This window comes from Engystomops pustulosus, chromosome 4, assembly GCF_040894005.1.
Source record: "Engystomops pustulosus chromosome 4, aEngPut4.maternal, whole genome shotgun sequence".
NCBI lineage: Eukaryota > Metazoa > Chordata > Amphibia > Anura > Leptodactylidae > Engystomops > Engystomops pustulosus.
The window spans coordinates 11,215,867-11,235,788 of record NC_092414.1 but is presented as its reverse complement, the minus strand read 5'-3'; the positions used below and the strand labels follow the sequence as shown (position 1 = coordinate 11,235,788).

Here is a 19,922-nt window from a genome sequence, read left to right as displayed (position 1 = left end):
TATGTACAAGAACATAACTACTATAATACTGTCCCCTATGTACAGGAATATAACTACTATAATACTGCCCCCTATGTACAAGAATATAACTACTATAATACTGCCCCCTATGTACAAGAATATATCTAATATAATACTGCCCCCTATGTACAGGAATATAACTACTATAATACTGCCCCCTATGTACAAGAACATAACTACTATAATACTGCCCCCTATGTACAAGAATATAACTACTATAATACTGCCCCCTATGTACAAGAATATAACTACTATAATACTGCCCCTATGTACAGGAATATAACTACTATAATACTGCCCCCTATGTACAGGAATATAACTACTATAATACTGCCCCCTATGTACAAGAATATAACTACTATAATACTGCCCCCTATGTACAGGAATATAACTACTATAATACTGCCCCCTATGTACAAGAATATAACTACTATAATACTGCCCCCTATGTACAGGAATATAACTACTATAATACTGCCCCTATGTACAAGAATATAACTACTATAATACTGCCCCCTATGTACAAGTATATAACTACTATAATACTGCCCCCTATGTACAGGAATATAACTACTATAATACTGCTCCCTATGTACAAGAATATAACTACTATAATACTGCCCCTATGTACAAGAATATAACTACTATAATACTGCCCCCTATGTGCAAGAATATAACTACTATAATACTGCCCCCTATGTACAGGAATATAACTACTATAATACTGCCCCCTATGTACAAGAATATAACTACTATAATACTGCCCCTATGTACAAGAATATAACTACTATAATACTGCCCCCTATGTACAAGAATATAACTACTATAATACTGCCCCCTATGTACAGGAATATAACTACTATAATACTGCCCCCTATGTACAGGAATATAACTACTATAATACTGCCCCCTATGTACAATAATATAACTACTATAATACTGCCCCCTATGTACAGGAATATAACTACTATAATACTGCCCCCTATGTACAATAATATAACTACTATAATACTGCCCCCTATGTACAGGAATATAACTACTATAATACTGCCCCCTATGTACAAGAATATAACTACTATAATACTGCCCCCTATGTACAGGAATATAACTACTATAATACTGCCCCCTATGTACAGGAATATAACTACTATAATACTGCCCCCTATGTACAAGTATATAACTACTATAATACTGCCCCCTATGTACAGGAATATAACTACTATAATACTGCTCCCTATGTACAAGAATATAACTACTATAATACTGCCCCTATGTACAAGAATATAACTACTATAATACTGCCCCCTATGTGCAAGAATATAACTACTATAATACTGCCCCCTATGTACAGGAATATAACTACTATAATACTGCCCCCTATGTACAAGAATATAACTACTATAATACTGCCCCTATGTACAAGAATATAACTACTATAATACTGCCCCCTATGTACAAGAATATAACTACTATAATACTGCCCCCTATGTACAGGAATATAACTACTATAATACTGCCCCCTATGTACAGGAATATAACTACTATAATACTGCCCCCTATGTACAATAATATAACTACTATAATACTGCCCCCTATGTACAGGAATATAACTACTATAATACTGCCCCCTATGTACAATAATATAACTACTATAATACTGCCCCCTATGTACAGGAATATAACTACTATAATACTGCCCCCTATGTACAGACATATAACTACTATAATACTGTCCCCTATGTACAGGAATATAACTACTATAATACTGCCCCCTATGTACAGGAATATAACTACTATAATACTGCCCCCTATGTACAAGAATATAACTACTATCTTGTTTTTGTTGCAGGCCCAAGTATTTTAGAGGGAAGAAGGTGAATAAGGAGTACGAAATTCGAGTGGAGCAGGTAAGTTTTCTTGAAATCACATTTCATCTACACAACCAGTTGCAGCCTCCTGAGGTCCTTCCCGTGGAGAACTCCACCATGTTCCATTATTTATGTGATTTCAAAACGTTACTTCGCTCATTGGTTGAATTCCCTCTTCCTGTAGTCACCACTTGTGGACGCTCACTGCATGCAATATAAAGGTGACCAAATCTATGTATAGAGAGTAACCTTTAGGGGTAACTGCATAAATTGTTATGTATTATTACACACATACATAATACTGCAACACACCACATATATTATACTACTGCACTACTACACATTGCTAATTAATACTACACTACACACATAGATATTAATACCCACATACATATATTACACTACTACACACTACTAATTAATACAACTACACTACACACATATATTATACTACTACACACATACATATATTACATTACTGCACTACTACACATTGCTAATTGACACTACACTACAAACATATATTATATTAATACACACATACATAAATTACACTACTACACACTACTAATTAATACAACTACACTACACACATATATTATACTACTACACACAAACAGAAATTACACTACTGCACTACTACACACTACTAATTAATACAATAACATTACACACATATATTATATCAATACGCACATAAATATATTACACTACTGCACTACTACACATTGCTAATTAATACTGCACACATATATTATATTAATACACACATACATATATTACACTACTACACACTACTAATTAATACAACTACACACATATATTATACTTCTACACACATACATAAATTACACTAAAGCACTACTACACACTACTAATTAATACAACAACACTACACACATATATCATACTATTACACACATACATAATACTTCTCCACACCACACACCAAGTCAGCACTGAATCATCTCCATTGGTAACTTTGCTTGTCATGAATCAGTGAGCAATGGCCAATCAGGAGGCAAGGGTCCAGCCCCACCCCTTTTAAGAAAACGGTAGGGGCATATAGTGAGGGGTGATAGGGGTGTTATCACTCCCCTGACTGACACTTTGGGATCCATTATCCAAGATTTTCCATATAGAAATGAGTCAAATCAATGGCTACACAATGGGGGTCATTTACTAAGGGGCCGATTCACGTTTTCCCGACGTGTTACCTGAATATTTCCGATATGCGCCAATTTTCCCTGTATTGCCCCGGGATTTTGGCGCACGCGATCGGATTGTGGCGCATCGGCGCCGGCATGCACGCGACGGAAATGGGGGGTGGCCGAACGAAAACCCGGCGGAATCGGAAAAACCGCCACATTTAATAAAAAAAAAAAAGTGTTGCGGGACTTGCACTTACCTTCACCAGATATAGGCCGGTGAACTTCAGTGCATTCCGGCGGGTCTAGGGGAACTTCTGCGCAGCAGCGCCACCTGGTTGACGTCGGAGGAACTACCTTAGTGAATCCCGGCCGGACCCGAATCCACCGCAGAGAACGCGCCGCTGGTTCGAGAATGGACCGGGTAAGTAAATCTGATGGTCACCACCTAATAAGAGCTTGTACCCGCCCCTAAGAGATCAAGTGGGAGGGGCAATAGTTTAACCACCTCCTGCCTGACACTTTGTAAACCATTAGCGGGCAACCGATTCCAGATTCTGTAAGAGGTGACAAAAGAGCCTCAGTACAACAACGATGGATTTTGCAAATTGCCGCAGTCGTTGGCATCGATAAAGTTCTGCCATTCATTGCTGCAAAAATTTGCTTTCTGACCTCTGGTGTCACGGCGCCAAAAAGCATCAGCGCTCGGGGTGAAGGCACAATGTCGCGTCGCTCTGGTCCCTGCCAACTCCAGACACGACTCAATGAAGGTCTCTGCTCTGCCAGCAACGTGCTTGGGGCACTGAGATTTGTCTTGGCACCAGTCTTAGGGGCTCTTAAAGACACCACATTTTCAGCTTGTTTAACCCCTCCCCTTTAATCCCTTTAATTCACCCCCTCCCCTTGCCTGTTGTCTTCTCTCTATTTTGTCACCAAGATGCCACCGTCCCATCATCTAATCCAGTGTCCCTCCACCACCACACACAAACCTCCTCGGAGTCGGAGCCCCTCCACTCCCGTTCCATCATCAGATTAATATTCCCGACATCAGATTTCAGAACAAACCCTCTATTCATGGGTTTCCTAAAGACGGAATAGCGGTGGGAGGGGGGGGGGGGGTAGAGACGCTGAAGAGGCATCTTATAAGGAGATACAAGGATGAGGCGCTGACCAAGAGAAAATAGTCTTGTCTTAAAAATAGTCTCGTGTGTTGTTGATGTAAGGAAGCGGAGTTCCCACAATACACCCAAACATAGCCGCGCTGACGGTAATCACCAGAGGTGGCGCCCCACCTAAGGAAAACTCATCACCATGCCGCAGATGTTTCTACAACTTCGGGGAAAGTTCCTACTGACGTTGACCACAATGTCCAAGCCAAAACAAAGCACCTTCAAGAAAAAAACATGAACCTTGGAGACGTTTCAGCCTGAGAGATATTCCACCTTAAGAAAGGATGGCACCGATAATTGACCAACATCTCACATGGGTTCGAACACCTTCACGAAAAATTCGACCTGAAGGAAAGATGACCCTTGTTATGTCTAAGACGAAACGAAACTCCTTGAAGACAAATAGGACCATAATGTCAGAGCTGTACCAAAACGATCAGAAGAAGTTCCACCTCAAGAATGGTCGACCCTGATGATTGACCAAAAATTCCACCACAAGAGTAGATGACTCCGATCATTGACCAACATCCCACACTGATACCATCAAGAAAAGTTCCATCTTAGGTAAAGACGACCCTGTTCCTTGACCACAGTGTACCAGCTGTTACGATGCTACCACCTTATGAGAAGATGACCATAATGTCAGAGCTGTACCAAAACTATCCGGAGAAATTCCACCTCAAGAAGGGACGACCCCGATGATTGACCAACATCCCACACTGATAGCATCAAGAAAAGTTCCATCTTAAGTAAAGATGACCCTGTTCATTGACCACGGTGTACCAGCTGTTACGATGCTACAACCGTAAGAGAAGATGACCACAATGTCCAAGCCGAATCGAAGCACCTTTAAGAAAAACTCTACCAAGATGGACCTCAAAGATCCATCTTAAGTAGAGAGGACCCTGTTCATTGACCACAGTCTACCAGCTGTTACAGTGCTACCACCTTATGAGAAGATGACCATAGTGTCAGAGCTACACCAAAACTATCCGGAGAAATTCCACCTCAAGAATGGTCGACCCCGAGCATTGACCAACATCCCACCCTGATACCATCAAGAAAAGTTCCATCTTAAGTTAAGACGACCCTGTTCCTTGACCACAGTGTACCAGCTGTTACAATGCTACCACCTTAAGAGAAGATGAACCTGGTCATTGACCACAATGTCCAAGCCGAATCGAGGCACCTTTAAGAAAAACTCTACCAAGATGGACCTCAAAGTTCCATCTTAACTAAGATGACACTGTTCCTTGACCACAATGTACCAGGTGTTACAGTGCTACCACCTTAAGAGAAGATGACCATAATGTCAGAGCTATACCAAAACTATCCGGAGAAATTCCACCTCAAGAAGGGACGACCCTGATGATTCACCAAAAATTCCACCTAAAGAATGGATGACCCCGAGCATTGACCAACATCCCACCCTGATACCATCAAGAAAAGTTCCATCTTAAGTAAAGACGACCCTGTTCCTTGACCACAGTGTACCAGCTGCTACAATGCTACCACCTTAAGAGAAGATGAACCTGGTTATTGACCACAATGTCCAAGCCGAATCGAAGCACCTTTAAGAAAAACTCTACCAAGATGGACCTCAAAGATCCATCTTAAGTAAAGATGACACTGTGCATTGACCACAGTGTACCAGCTGTTACAGTACTACCACCTTAAGAGAAGATGACCATAATGTCAGAGCTGTACTAAAACTATCAGGAGAAATTCCACCTCAATAATGGTCGACCCTGATGATTGACCAACATCCCACCCTTATACCATTAAGAAAAGTTCCATCTTAAGTAAAGACGACCCTGTTTCTTGACCACAGTGTACCAGCTGCTACAATGCTACCACCTTAAGAGAAGATGAACCTGGTTATTGACCACAATGTTGAAGCCGAATCGAAGCACCTTTAAGAAAAACTCCAAAATGGACCTCAACATCCAACACATTTATGAGAAATTCTGTCTTAAGAAAAGTGACAATCTACCTTAAGAAAAGATGACACAGATAATTGACCAACATCCCACATTAGTTCGAAAACCATTACGAAAAATTCCACCTTAAGTAAAGATGACCCTTGTTATTGACAGCAATGTCCAAGACGAAACTAAAAATCTTTAAGACAAATATTACCATAATGTCAGAGCTGTACCAAAACTATAAGGAGAAATTCCACCTCAAGAAGGGACAACCCCAATGATTGACCAACATCCCACCCTGATACCATCAAGAAAAGTTCCATCTTAAGTAAAGACGACCCTGTTCCTTGACCACAGTGTACCAGCTGCTACAATGCTACCACCTTAAGAGAAGATGAACCTGGTCACCTTTAAGAAAAACTCTGCCAAGATGGACCTCAACATCCAACACATTTAAGAGAAATTCTGTCTTAAGAAAAGATGACGCTGATAATTGACCAACATCCCACATGGGTTCGAACACCTTCACGAAAAATTCCACCTTAAGTAAAGATGACCCTTGTTTTTAATAGTAATGTCCAAGCCGAAACGAAAAATCATCTTTAAGACAAATATGACTCTGGTAACCTACCATGATGTCAGAGCTGTAGAAATTCCACCTTAAGATAAGTGCAATTCCACCTCAAGAAGGGATGACCCCGATAATTCACCCAAATCCCACGGTGGGTCTATCACCATCAAGACCACAGTGTCCCAACACGACCACGGTAACTGATCACAATGCCATAGAGGTTCCTACAACTTCAAGAAAAATTCCACCTTAAGGAAAGATGGTTGTGTTATTCCAACTCAATGTCACAACCATTCCAAATTCCACCTTAAGAAATGGTGCCATTCCACCTTAAATTAACAATGAACCAGTTATTTGGATGTGGATCAGTGAGTAGAGGCTAGCCTGAATACTGATGGTCTACAGCTTGTAGATGATGTGGATCAGTGAGCAGAGGCTAGCCTGAATACTGATGGTCTACAGCTTGTAGATGATGTGGATCAGTGAGCAGAGGCTAGCCTGAATACTGATGGTCTACAGCTTGTAGATGATGTTGATCATTGAGTAGAGGCTAGCCTGAATACTGATGGTCTACAGCTTGTAGATGATGTGGATCAGTGAGCAGAGGCTAGCCTGAATACTGATGGTCTACAGCTTGTAGATGATGTGGATCAGTGAGCAGAGGCTAGCCTGAATACTGATGGTCTACAGCTTGTAGATGATGTGGATCAGTGAGCAGAGGCTAGCCTGAATACTGATAGTCTACAGCTTGTGGATGATGTGGATCAGTGAGCAGAGGCTAGCCTGAATACTGATGGTCTACAGCTTGTAGATGATGTGGATCAGTCAGCAGAGGCTAGCCTGAATTCTGATGGTCTACAGCTTGTAGATGATGTGGATCAGTGAGTAAAGGCTAGCCTGAATACTGATGGTCTACAGCTTGTAGATGATGTTGATCATTGAGCAGAGGCTAGCCTGAATACTGATGGTCTACAGCTTGTAGATGATGTGGATCAGTGAGTAGAGGCTAGCCTAAATACTGATGGTCTACAGCTTGTAGATGATGTGGATCAGATAGTAGAGGCTAGCCTGAATACTGATAGTCTACAGCTTGTGGATGATGTGGATCAGTGAGCAGAGGCTAGCCTGAATACTGATGGTCCACAGCTTGTAGATGATGTGGATCAGTGAGCAGAGGCTAGCCTGAATACTGATGGTCTACAGCTTGTAGATGATGTGGATCAGTGAGCAGAGGCTAGCCTGAATACTGATGGTGTACAGCTTGTAGATGGTGTGGATCAGTGAGCAGAGGCTAGCCTGAATACTGATGGTCTACAGTTTGTAGATGGTGTGGATCAGTGAGCAGAGGCTAGCCTGAATACTGATGGTCTACAGCTTGTAGATGATGTGGATCAGTGAGCAGAGGCTAGCCTGAATACTGATGGTCTATAACTTGTAGATGATGTGGATCAGATAGTAGAGGCTAGCCTGAATACTGATGGTCTACAGCTTGTGGATGATGTGGATCAGTGAGCAGAGGCTAGCCTGAATACTGATGGTCTACAGCTTGTAGATGATGTGGATCAGTGAGCAGAGGCTAGCCTAAATACTGATGGTCCACAGCTTGTAGATGATGTGGATCAGTGAGCAGAGGCTAGCCTGAATACTGATGGTCTACAGCTTGTAGATGATGTGGATCAGTGAGCAGAGGCTAGCCTGAATACTGATGGGCTACAGCTTGTAGATGATGTCGATCAGTGAGCAGAGGCTAGCCTGAATACTGATGGTCTACAGCTTGTAGATGATGTGGATCAGTGAGCAGAGGCTAGCCTGAATACTGATGGTCTACAGCTTGTAGATGATGTGGATCAGTGAGCAGAGGCTAGCCTGAATACTGATGGTCTACAGCTTGTAGATGATGTGGATAAGATAGTAGAGGCTAGCCTGAATACTGATGGTCTACAGCTTGTAGATGATGTGGATCAGATAGTAGAGGCTAGCCTGAATACTGATGGTCTACAGCTTGTAGATGATGTGGATCAGTGAGCAGAGGCTAGCCTGAATACTGATGGTCTACAGCTTGTAGATGATGTGGATCAGTGAGCAGAGGCTAGCCTGAATACTGATGGTCTACAGCTTGTAGATGATGTGGATCAGTGAGCAGAGGCTAGCCTGAATACTGATGGTCTACAGCTTGTAGATGATGTGGATAAGATAGTAGAGGCTAGCCTGAATACTGATGGTCTACAGCTTGTAGATGATGTGGATCAGATAGTAGAGGCTAGCCTGAATACTGATGGTCTACAGCTTGTAGATGATGTGGATCAGTGAGCAGAGGCTAGCCTGAATACTGATGGTCTACAGCTTGTAGATGATGTGGATCAGTGAGCAGAGGCTAGCCTGAATACTGATGGTCTACAGCTTGTAGATTATGTGGATCAGTGAGCAGAGGCTAGCCTGAATACTGATGGTCTACAGCTTGTAGATGATGTGGATCAGTGTGCAGAGGCTAGCCTGAATACTGATGGTCTACAGCTTGTAGATGATGTGGATCAGTGTGCAGAGGCTAGCCTGAATACTGATGGTCTACAGCTTGTAGATGATGTCGATCAGTGAGCAGAGGCTAGCCTGAATACTGATGGTCTACAGCTTGTAGATGATGTGGATCAGTGAGCAGAGGCTAGCCTGAATACTGATGGTCTACAACTTGTAGATGATGTGGATCAGTGAGCAGAGGCTAGCCTGAATACTGATGGTCTACAGCTTGTAGATGATGTGGATCAGTGTGCAGAGGCTAGCCTGAATACTGATGGTCTACAACTTGTAGATGATGTGGATCAGTGAGCAGAGGCTAGCCTGAATACTGATGGTCTACAGCTTGTAGATGATGTGGATCAGTGAGCAGAGGCTAGCCTGAATACTGATGGTCTACAGCTTGTAGATGATGTGGATCAGTGAGCAGAGGCCAGCCTAAATACTGATGGTCCACAGCTTGTAGATGATGTGGATCAGTGAGCAGAGGCTAGCCTGAATACTGATGGTCTACAGCTTGTAGATGATGTGGATCAGTGAGCAGAGGCTAGCCTGAATACTGATGGTCTACAGCTTGTAGATGATGTCGATCAGTGAGCAGAGGCTAGCCTGAATACTGATGGTCTACAGCTTGTAGATGATGTGGATCAGTGAGCAGAGGCTAGCCTGAATACTGATGGTCTACAGCTTGTAGATGATGTGAATCAGTGAGCAGAGGCTAGCCTGAATACTGATGGTCTACAGCTTGTAGATGATGTGGATCAGTGAGCAGAGGCTGGCCTGAATACTGATGGTCTACAGCTTGTAGATGATGTGGATCAGATAGTAGAGGCTAGCCTGAATACTGATGGTCTACAGCTTGTAGATGATGTGGATCAGTGAGCAGAGGCTAGCCTGAATACTGATGGTCTACAGCTTGTAGATGATGTGGATCAGTGAGTAGAGGCTAGTCTGAATACTGATGGTCTACAGCTTGTAGATGATGTGGATCAGTGAGCAGAGGCTAGCCTGAATACTGATGGTCTACAGCTTGTAGATGATGTGGATCAGTGAGCAGAGGCTAGCCTGAATACTGATGGTCTCCAGCTTGTAGATGATGTGGATCAGTGAGCAGAGGCTAGTCTGAATACTGATTGTCTACAACTTGTAGATGATGTGGATCAGTGAGCAGAGGTTAGCCTGAATACTGATGGTCTACAACTTGTAGATGATGTGGATCAGTGAGCAGAGGCTAGCCTGAATACTGATGGTCTACAGCTTGTAGATGATGTGGATCAGTGAGCAGAGGCTAGCCTAAATACTGATGGTCCACAGCTTGTAGATGGTGTGGATCAGTGAGCAGAGGCTAGCCTGAATACTGATGGTCTACAGCTTGTAGATGATGTGGATCAGATAGCAGAGGCTAGCCTGAATACTGATGGTCTACAGCTTGTAGATGATGTGGATCAGTGAGCAGAGGCTAGCCTGAATACTGATGGTCTACAGCTTGTAGATGATGTGGATCAGTGAGCAGAGGCTAGCCTGAATACTGATGGTCTCCAGCTTGTAGATGATGTGGATCAGATAGTAGAGGCTAGCCTGAATACTGATGGTCTACAGCTTGTAGATGATGTGGATCAGTGAGCAGAGGCTAGCCTGAATACTGATGGTCTACAGCTTGTAGATGATGTGGATCAGTGAGCAGAGGCTAATCTGAATACTGATGGTCTACAGCTTGTAGATGATGTGGATCAGTGAGCAGAGGCTAGCCTGAATACTGATGGTCTACAGCTTGTAGATGATGTGGATCAGTGAGCAGAGGCTAGCCTGAATCCTGATGGTCTACAGCTTGTAGATGATGTGGATCAGTGAGCAGAGGCTAGCCTGAATACTGATGGTTTACAGCTTGTAGATGATGTGGATCAGTGAACAGAGGCTAGCCTGAATCCTGATGGTCTACAGCTTGTAGATGATGTGGATCAGTGAGCAGAGGCTAGCCTGAATACTGATGGTCTACAGCTTGTAGATGATGTGGATCAGTGAGCAGAGGCTAGCCTGAATACTGATGGTCTACAGCTTGTAGATGATGTGGATCAGTGAGCAGAGGCTAGCCTGAATACTGACGGTCTACAGCTTGTAGATGATGTGGATCAGTGAGCAGAGGCTAGCCTGAATACTGATGGTCTACAGCTTGTAGATGGTGTGGATCAGTGAGCAGAGGCTAGCCTGAATACTGATGGTCTACAGCTTGTAGATGATGTGGATCAGTGAGCAGAGGCTAGCCTGAATACTGACGGTCTACAGCTTGTAGATGATGTGGATCAGATAGCAGAGGCTAGCCTGAATACTGATGGTTTACAGCTTGTAGATGATGTGGATCAGTGAGCAGAGGCTAGCCTGAATACTGATGGTCTACAGCTTGTAGATGATGTGGATCAGATAGCAGAGGCTAGCCTGAATACTGATGGTCTCCAGCTTGTAGATGATGTGGATCAGATAGCAGAGGCTAGCCTGAATACTGATGGTCTACAGCTTGTAGATGGTGTGGATCAGTGAGCAGAGGCTAGCCTGAATACTGATGGTCTACAGCTTGTAGATGATGTGGATCAGTGAGCAGAGGCTAGCCTGAATACTGATGGTCTACAGCTTGTAGATGATGTGGATCAGTGAGCAGAGGCTAGCCTGAATACTGATGGTCTACAGCTTGTAGATGATGTGGATCAGTGAGCAGAGGCTAGCCTGAATACTGATGGTCTACAGCTTGTAGATGATGTAGATCAGTGAGCAGAGGCTAGCCTGAATACTGATGGTCTCCAGCTTGTAGATGATGTGGATCAGTGAGCAGAGGCTGGCCTGAATACTGATGGTCTACAGCTTGTAGATGATGGGGATCAGTGAGTAGAGGCTAGCCTGAATACTGATGGTTTACAGCTTGTAGATGATGTGGATCAGTGAACAGAGGCTAGCCTGAATCCTGATGGTCTACAGCTTGTAGATGGTGTGGATCAGTGAGCAGAGGCTAGCCTGAATACTGATGGTCTACAGCTTGTAGATGATGTGGATCAGTGAGCAGAGGCTAGCCTGAATACTGATGGTCTACAGCTTGTAGATGATGTGGATCAGTGAGCAGAGGCTAGCCTGAATACTGATGGTCTACAGCTTGTAGATGATGTGGATCAGTGAGCAGAGGCTAGCCTGAATACTGATGGTCTACAGCTTGTAGATGGTGTGGATCAGTGAGCAGAGGCTAGCCTGAATACTGATGGTCTACAGCTTGTAGATGATGTGGATCAGTGAGCATAGGCTAGCCTGAATACTGATGGTCTACAGCTTGTAGATGATGTGGATCAGTGAGCAGAGGCTAGCCTGAATACTGACGGTCTACAGCTTGTAGATGATGTGGATCAATGAGCAGAGGCTAGCCTGAATCCTGATGGTCTACAGCTTGTAGATGATGTGGATCAGTGAGCAGAGGCTAGCCTGAATACTGATGGTCTACAGCTTGTAGATAATGTGGATCAGTGAGCAGAGGCTAGCCTGAATACTGATGGTTTACAGCTTGTAGATGATGTGGATCAGTGAACAGAGGCTAGCCTGAATACTGATGGTCTCCAGCTTGTAGATGATGTGGATCAGTGAGCAGAGGCTAGCCTGAATACTGATGGTCTACAGCTTGTAGAGGATGTGGATCAGTGAGCAGAGGCTAGCCTGAATACTGATGGTCTACAGCTTGTAGATGATGTGGATCAGATAGCAGAGGCTAGCCTGAATACTGATGGTCTCCAGCTTGTAGATAATGTGGATCAGATAGCAGAGGCTAGTCTGAATACTGAGGGTCTCCAGCTTGTAGATGATGTGGATCAGTGAGCAGAGGTTAGCCTGAATACTGATGGTCTACAGCTTGTAGATGATGTGGATCAGATAGCAGAGGCTAGCCTGAATACTGATGGTCTACAGCTTGTGGATAATGTGGATCAGTGAGCAGAGGCTAGCCTGAATACTGATGGTCTACAGCTTGTAGATGATGTGGATCAGTGAGCAGAGGCTAGCCTGAATACTGATGGTCTACAGCTTGTAGATGATGTGGATCAGTGAGCAGAGGCTAGCCTGAATACTGATGGTCTACAGCTTGTAGATGATGTGGATCAGTGAGCAGAGGCTAGCCTGAATACTGATGGTCTACAGCTTGTAGATGATGTGGATCAGTGAGCAGAGGCTAGCCTGAATACTGATGGTCTACAGCTTGTAGATGATGTGGATCAGTGAGCAGAGGCTAGCCTAAATACTGATGGTCCACACCTTGTAGATGATGTGGATCAGTGAGCAGAGGCTAGCCTGAATACTGATGGTCTACAGCTTGTAGATGATGTGGATCAGTGAGCAGAGGCTAGCCTGAATACTGATGGTCTACAGCTTGTAGATGATGTCGATCAGTGAGCAGAGGCTAGCCTGAATACTGATGGTCTACAGCTTGTAGATGATGTGGATCAGTGAGCAGAGGCTAGCCTGAATACTGATGGTCTACAGCTTGTAGATGATGTGGATCAGTGAGCAGAGGCTAGCCTGAATACTGATGGTCTACAGCTTGTAGATGATGTGGATCAGTGAGCAGAGGCTAGCCTGAATACTGATGGTCTACAGCTTGTAGATGATGTGGATCAGTGAGCAGAGGCTAGCCTGAATACTGATGGTCTACAGCTTGTAGAACATGTGGATCAGTGAGCAGAGGCTAGCCTAAATACTGATGGTCTACAGCTTGTAGATGATGTAGATCAGTGAGCAGAGGCTAGCCTGAATACTGATGGTCTACAGCTTGTAGATGATGTGGATCAGTGAGCAGAGGCTAGCCTGAATACTGATGGTCTACAGCTTGTAGATGATGTGGATCAGTGAGCAGAGGCTAGCCTGAATACTGATGGTCTACAGCTTGTAGATGATGTGGATCAGTGAGCAGAGGCTAGCCTGAATACTGATGGTCTACAGCTTGTAGATGATGTGGATCAGTGAGCAGAGGCTAGCCTGAATACTGATGGTCTCCAGCTTGTAGATGATGTGGATCAGTGAGCAGAGGCTAGCCTGAATACTGATGGTCTACAGCTTGTAGATGATGTGGATCAGTGAGCAGAGGCTAGCCTGAATACTGATGGTCTACAGCTTGTAGATGATGTGGATCAGATAGTAGAGGCTAGCCTGAATACTGATGGTCTACAGCTTGTAGATGATGTGGATCAGTGAGCAGAGGCTAGCCTGAATACTGATGGTCTACAGCTTGTAGATGATGTGGATCAGTGAGCAGAGGCTAGCCTGAATACTGATGGTCTACAGCTTGTAGATGGTGTGGATCAGTGAGCAGAGGCTAGCCTGAATACTGATAGTCTACAGCTTGTAGATGATGTGGATCAGTGAGTAGAGGCTAGCCTGAATACTGATGGTCTACAACTTGTAGATGATGTGGATCAGTGAGCAGAGGCTAGCCTGAATACTGATGGTCTACAGCTTGTAGATGATGTGGATCAGTGAGCAGAGGCTAGCCTGAATACTGATGGTCTACAGCTTGTAGATGATGTGGATCAGTGAGCAGAGGCTAGCCTGAATACTGATGGTCTCCAGCTTGTAGATGATGTGGATCAGTGAGCAGAGGCTAGCCTGAATACTGATGGTCTACAGCTTGTAGATGATGTGGATCAGTGAGCAGAGGCTAGCCTGAATACTGATGGTCTACAGCTTGTAGATGATGTGGATCAGATAGTAGAGGCTAGCCTGAATACTGATGGTCTACAGCTTGTAGATGATGTGGATCAGTGAGCAGAGGCTAGCCTGAATACTGATGGTCTACAGCTTGTAGATGATGTGGATCAGTGAGCAGAGGCTAGCCTGAATACTGATGGTCTACAGCTTGTAGAACATGTGGATCAGTGAGCAGAGGCTAGCCTAAATACTGATGGTCTACAGCTTGTAGATGATGTAGATCAGTCAGCAGAGGCTAGCCTGAATACTGATGGTCTACAGCTTGTAGATGATGTGGATCAGTGAGCAGAGGCTAGCCTGAATACTGATGGTCTACAGCTTGTAGATGATGTGGATCAGTGAGCAGAGGCTAGCCTGAATACTGATGGTCTACAGCTTGTAGATGATGTGGATCAGTGAGCAGAGGCTAGCCTGAATACTGATGGTCTACAGCTTGTAGATGATGTGGATCAGTGAGCAGAGGCTAGCCTGAATACTGATGGTCTCCAGCTTGTAGATGATGTGGATCAGTGAGCAGAGGCTAGCCTGAATACTGATGGTCTACAGCTTGTAGATGATGTGGATCAGTGAGCAGAGGCTAGCCTGAATACTGATGGTCTACAGCTTGTAGATGATGTGGATCAGATAGTAGAGGCTAGCCTGAATACTGATGGTCTACAGCTTGTAGATGATGTGGATCAGTGAGCAGAGGCTAGCCTGAATACTGATGGTCTACAGCTTGTAGATGATGTGGATCAGTGAGCAGAGGCTAGCCTGAATACTGATGGTCTACAGCTTGTAGATGGTGTGGATCAGTGAGCAGAGGCTAGCCTGAATACTGATAGTCTACAGCTTGTAGATGATGTGGATCAGTGAGTAGAGGCTAGCCTGAATACTGATGGTCTACAACTTGTAGATGATGTGGATCAGTGAGCAGAGGCTAGCCTGAATACTGATGGTCTACAGCTTGTAGATGATGTGGATCAGTGAGCAGAGGCTAGCCTGAATACTGATGGTCTACAACTTGTAGATGATGTGGATCAGTGAGCAGAGGCTAGCCTGAATACTGATGGTCTACAGCTTGTAGATGATGTGGATCAGTGAGCAGAGGCTAGCCTGAATACTGATGGTCTACAGCTTGTAGATGATGTGGATCAGTGAGCAGAGGCTAGCCTGAATACTGATGGTCTACAGCTTGTAGATGATGTGGATCAGTGAGCAGAGGCTAGCCTGAATACTGATGGTCTACGGCTTGTAGATGATGTGGATCAGATAGTAGAGGCTAGCCTGAATACTGATGGTCTACAGCTTTTAGATGATGTGAATCAGTGAGCAGAGGCTAGCCTGAATACTGATGGTCTACAGCTTGTGGATGATGTGGATCAGTGAGCAGGGGCTAGCCTGAATACTGATGGTCTACAGCTTGTAGATGATGTGGATCAGTGAGCAGAGGCTAGCCTGAATACTGATGGTCTACAGCTTACAGATGATGTGGATCAGTGAGCAGAGGCTAGCCTGAATACTGATGGTCTACAGCTTATAGATGATGTGGATCAGTGATAAGAGGCTAGCCTGAATACTGATGGTCTACAGCTTATAGATGATGTGGATCAGTGATAAGAGGCTAGCCTGAATACTGATGGTCTACAGCTTGTAGACGATGTGGATCAGTGAGCAGAGGCTAGCCTGAATACTGATGGTCTACAGCTTGTAGATTATGTGGATCAGTGAGCAGAGGCTAGCCTGAATACTGATGGTCTCCAGCTTGTAGATGATGTGGATCAGATAGTAGAGGCTAGCCTGAATACTGATGGTCTACAGCTGGTAGATGATGTGGATCAGTGAGCAGAGGCTAGCCTGAATACTGATGGTCTACAGCTTGTAGATGATGTGAATCAGTAAACAGAGGCTAGCCTGAATACTGATGGTCTACAGTTTGTAGATGATGTGGATCAGTGAGCAGAGGCTAGCCTGAATACTGATGGTCTACAACTTGTAGAGGATGTGGATCAGTGAGCAGGGGCTAGCCTGAATACTGATGGTCTACAGCTTGTAGATGATGTGGATCAGTGAGCAGAGGCTAGCCTGAATACTGATGGTCTACAGCTTACAGATGATGTGGATCAGTGAGCAGAGGCTAGCCTGAATACTGATGGTCTACAGCTTATATATGATGTGGATCAGTGATAAGAGGCTAGCCTGAATACTGATGGTCTACAGCTTGTAGACGATGTGGATCAGTGAGCAGAGGCTAGCCTGAATACTGATGGTCTACAGCTTGTAGATGATGTGGATCAGTGAGCAGAGGCTAGCCTGAATACTGATGGTCTACAGCTTGTAGATTATGTGGATCAGTGAGCAGAGGCTAGCCTGAATACTGATGGTCTACAGCTTGTAGATTATGTGGATCAGTGAGCAGAGGCTAGCCTGAATACTGATGGTCTACAGTTTGTAGATGATGTGGATCAGTGAGCAGAGGCTAGCCTGAATACTGATGGTCTACAGCTTGTAGATGATGTGGATCAGTGAGTAGAGGCTAGCCTGAATACTGATGGTCTACAGCTTGTAGATGATGTGGATCAGTGAGCAGAGGCTAGCCTGAATACTGATGGTCTACAGCTTGTAGATGATGTGGATCAGTGAGCAGAGGCTAGCCTGAATACTGATGGTCTACGGCTTGTAGATGATGTGGATCAGATAGTAGAGGCTAGCCTGAATACTGATGGTCTACAGCTTTTAGATGATGTGAATCAGTGAGCAGAGGCTAGCCTGAATACTGATGGTCTACAGCTTGTGGATGATGTGGATCAGTGAGCAGGGGCTAGCCTGAATACTGATGGTCTACAGCTTGTAGATGATGTGGATCAGTGAGCAGAGGCTAGCCTGAATACTGATGGTCTACAGCTTACAGATGATGTGGATCAGTGAGCAGAGGCTAGCCTGAATACTGATGGTCTACAGCTTATAGATGATGTGGATCAGTGATAAGAGGCTAGCCTGAATACTGATGGTCTACAGCTTATAGATGATGTGGATCAGTGATAAGAGGCTAGCCTGAATACTGATGGTCTACAGCTTGTAGACGATGTGGATCAGTGAGCAGAGGCTAGCCTGAATACTGATGGTCTACAGCTTGTAGATTATGTGGATCAGTGAGCAGAGGCTAGCCTGAATACTGATGGTCTCCAGCTTGTAGATGATGTGGATCAGATAGTAGAGGCTAGCCTGAATACTGATGGTCTACAGCTGGTAGATGATGTGGATCAGTGAGCAGAGGCTAGCCTGAATACTGATGGTCTACAGCTTGTAGATGATGTGAATCAGTAAACAGAGGCTAGCCTGAATACTGATGGTCTACAGTTTGTAGATGATGTGGATCAGTGAGCAGAGGCTAGCCTGAATACTGATGGTCTACAACTTGTAGAGGATGTGGATCAGTGAGCAGGGGCTAGCCTGAATACTGATGGTCTACAGCTTGTAGATGATGTGGATCAGTGAGCAGAGGCTAGCCTGAATACTGATGGTCTACAGCTTACAGATGATGTGGATCAGTGAGCAGAGGCTAGCCTGAATACTGATGGTCTACAGCTTATATATGATGTGGATCAGTGATAAGAGGCTAGCCTGAATACTGATGGTCTACAGCTTGTAGACGATGTGGATCAGTGAGCAGAGGCTAGCCTGAATACTGATGGTCTACAGCTTGTAGATGATGTGGATCAGTGAGCAGAGGCTAGCCTGAATACTGATGGTCTACAGCTTGTAGATTATGTGGATCAGTGAGCAGAGGCTAGCCTGAATACTGATGGTCTACAGCTTGTAGATTATGTGGATCAGTGAGCAGAGGCTAGCCTGAATACTGATGGTCTACAGTTTGTAGATGATGTGGATCAGTGAGCAGAGGCTAGCCTGAATACTGATGGTCTACAGCTTGTAGATGATGTGAATCAGTGAGTAGAGGCTAGCCTGAATACTGATGGTCTACAGCTTGTAGATGATGTGGATCAGTGAGCAGAGGCTAGCCTGAATACTGATGGTCTACAGCTTGTAGATGATGTGGATCAGTGAGCAGAGGCTAGCCTGAATACTGATGGTCTCCAGCTATTACAGATACGGAGCTTAGATTACTTGATGACCTCCTCCAGGCTCCTTGGTTATGGTCTCTCCTTCTATGTGCTGTCTGGTGTTGACATATGTGGCGGTATATTGCACTTCCCAAAAAGACGAGACGGAGACATCCTGAGGAGCGAGACGACCCGAGCGGAGCACTTCTCCTGTCTATTCTCACACCGAGCTGTCTAGATTTTCTGCTTTTTTTAGCTAAAATCGTCTCGGAAACTTGGCCGAGGTGAAATCATCAAAACATTGAAGCAAAAGCGAAGGAAGGAACATGGAAGATAAGAACTCCGACTGTTTCATCTATTTTAGAATCTGAGCTCCGGAATTTCCAGGAGAAACTAAACACAACTCCGGCTGCAAATCTGACCGCGCAACAGAGGCGGAGCCCCACACAGTATAGAGGTTGTATACCTGTACATAGGGGGCGGTATTATAGTAGTTATATTCCTATACATAGGGGGCAGTATTATAGTAGTTATATTCCTGTACATAGGGGGCAGTATTATAGTAGTTATATTCTTATACATAGGGGGCAGTATTATAGTAGTTATATTCCTGTACATAGGAGCAGTATTATAGTAGTTATATACCTGTACATAGGGGGCAGTATTATAGTAGTTATATTCCTGTACATAGGGGGCAGTATTATAGTAGTTATATTCTTGTACATAGGGGGCAGTATTATTGTAGTTATATTCTTGTACATAGGGGGCAGTATTATAGTAGTTATATTCTTGTACATAGGGAGCAGTATTATAGTAGTTATATTCTTGTACATAGGGGGCAGTATTATAGTAGTTATATTCCTGTACATAGGGGGCAGTATTATAGTAGTTATATTCTTATACATAGGGGGCAGTATTATAGTAGTTATATTCTTATAG

General features: G+C 44.2%; 1 protein-coding gene across 2 annotated transcripts in view; it reads left to right on the top strand.

Annotated features, from left to right (window-relative positions):
• Positions 1-19,922, top strand: part of SYN3 (synapsin III) — a 221,593-nt gene that overhangs the window by 45,017 nt on the left and 156,654 nt on the right. For both annotated transcript variants that reach the window (XM_072145126.1, XM_072145125.1), the window contains exon 3: positions 1,871-1,928. In XM_072145126.1, coding sequence (XP_072001227.1) covers positions 1,871-1,928 — 58 coding nt within the window. The remainder of the gene's footprint in view (positions 1-1,870; positions 1,929-19,922) is intronic.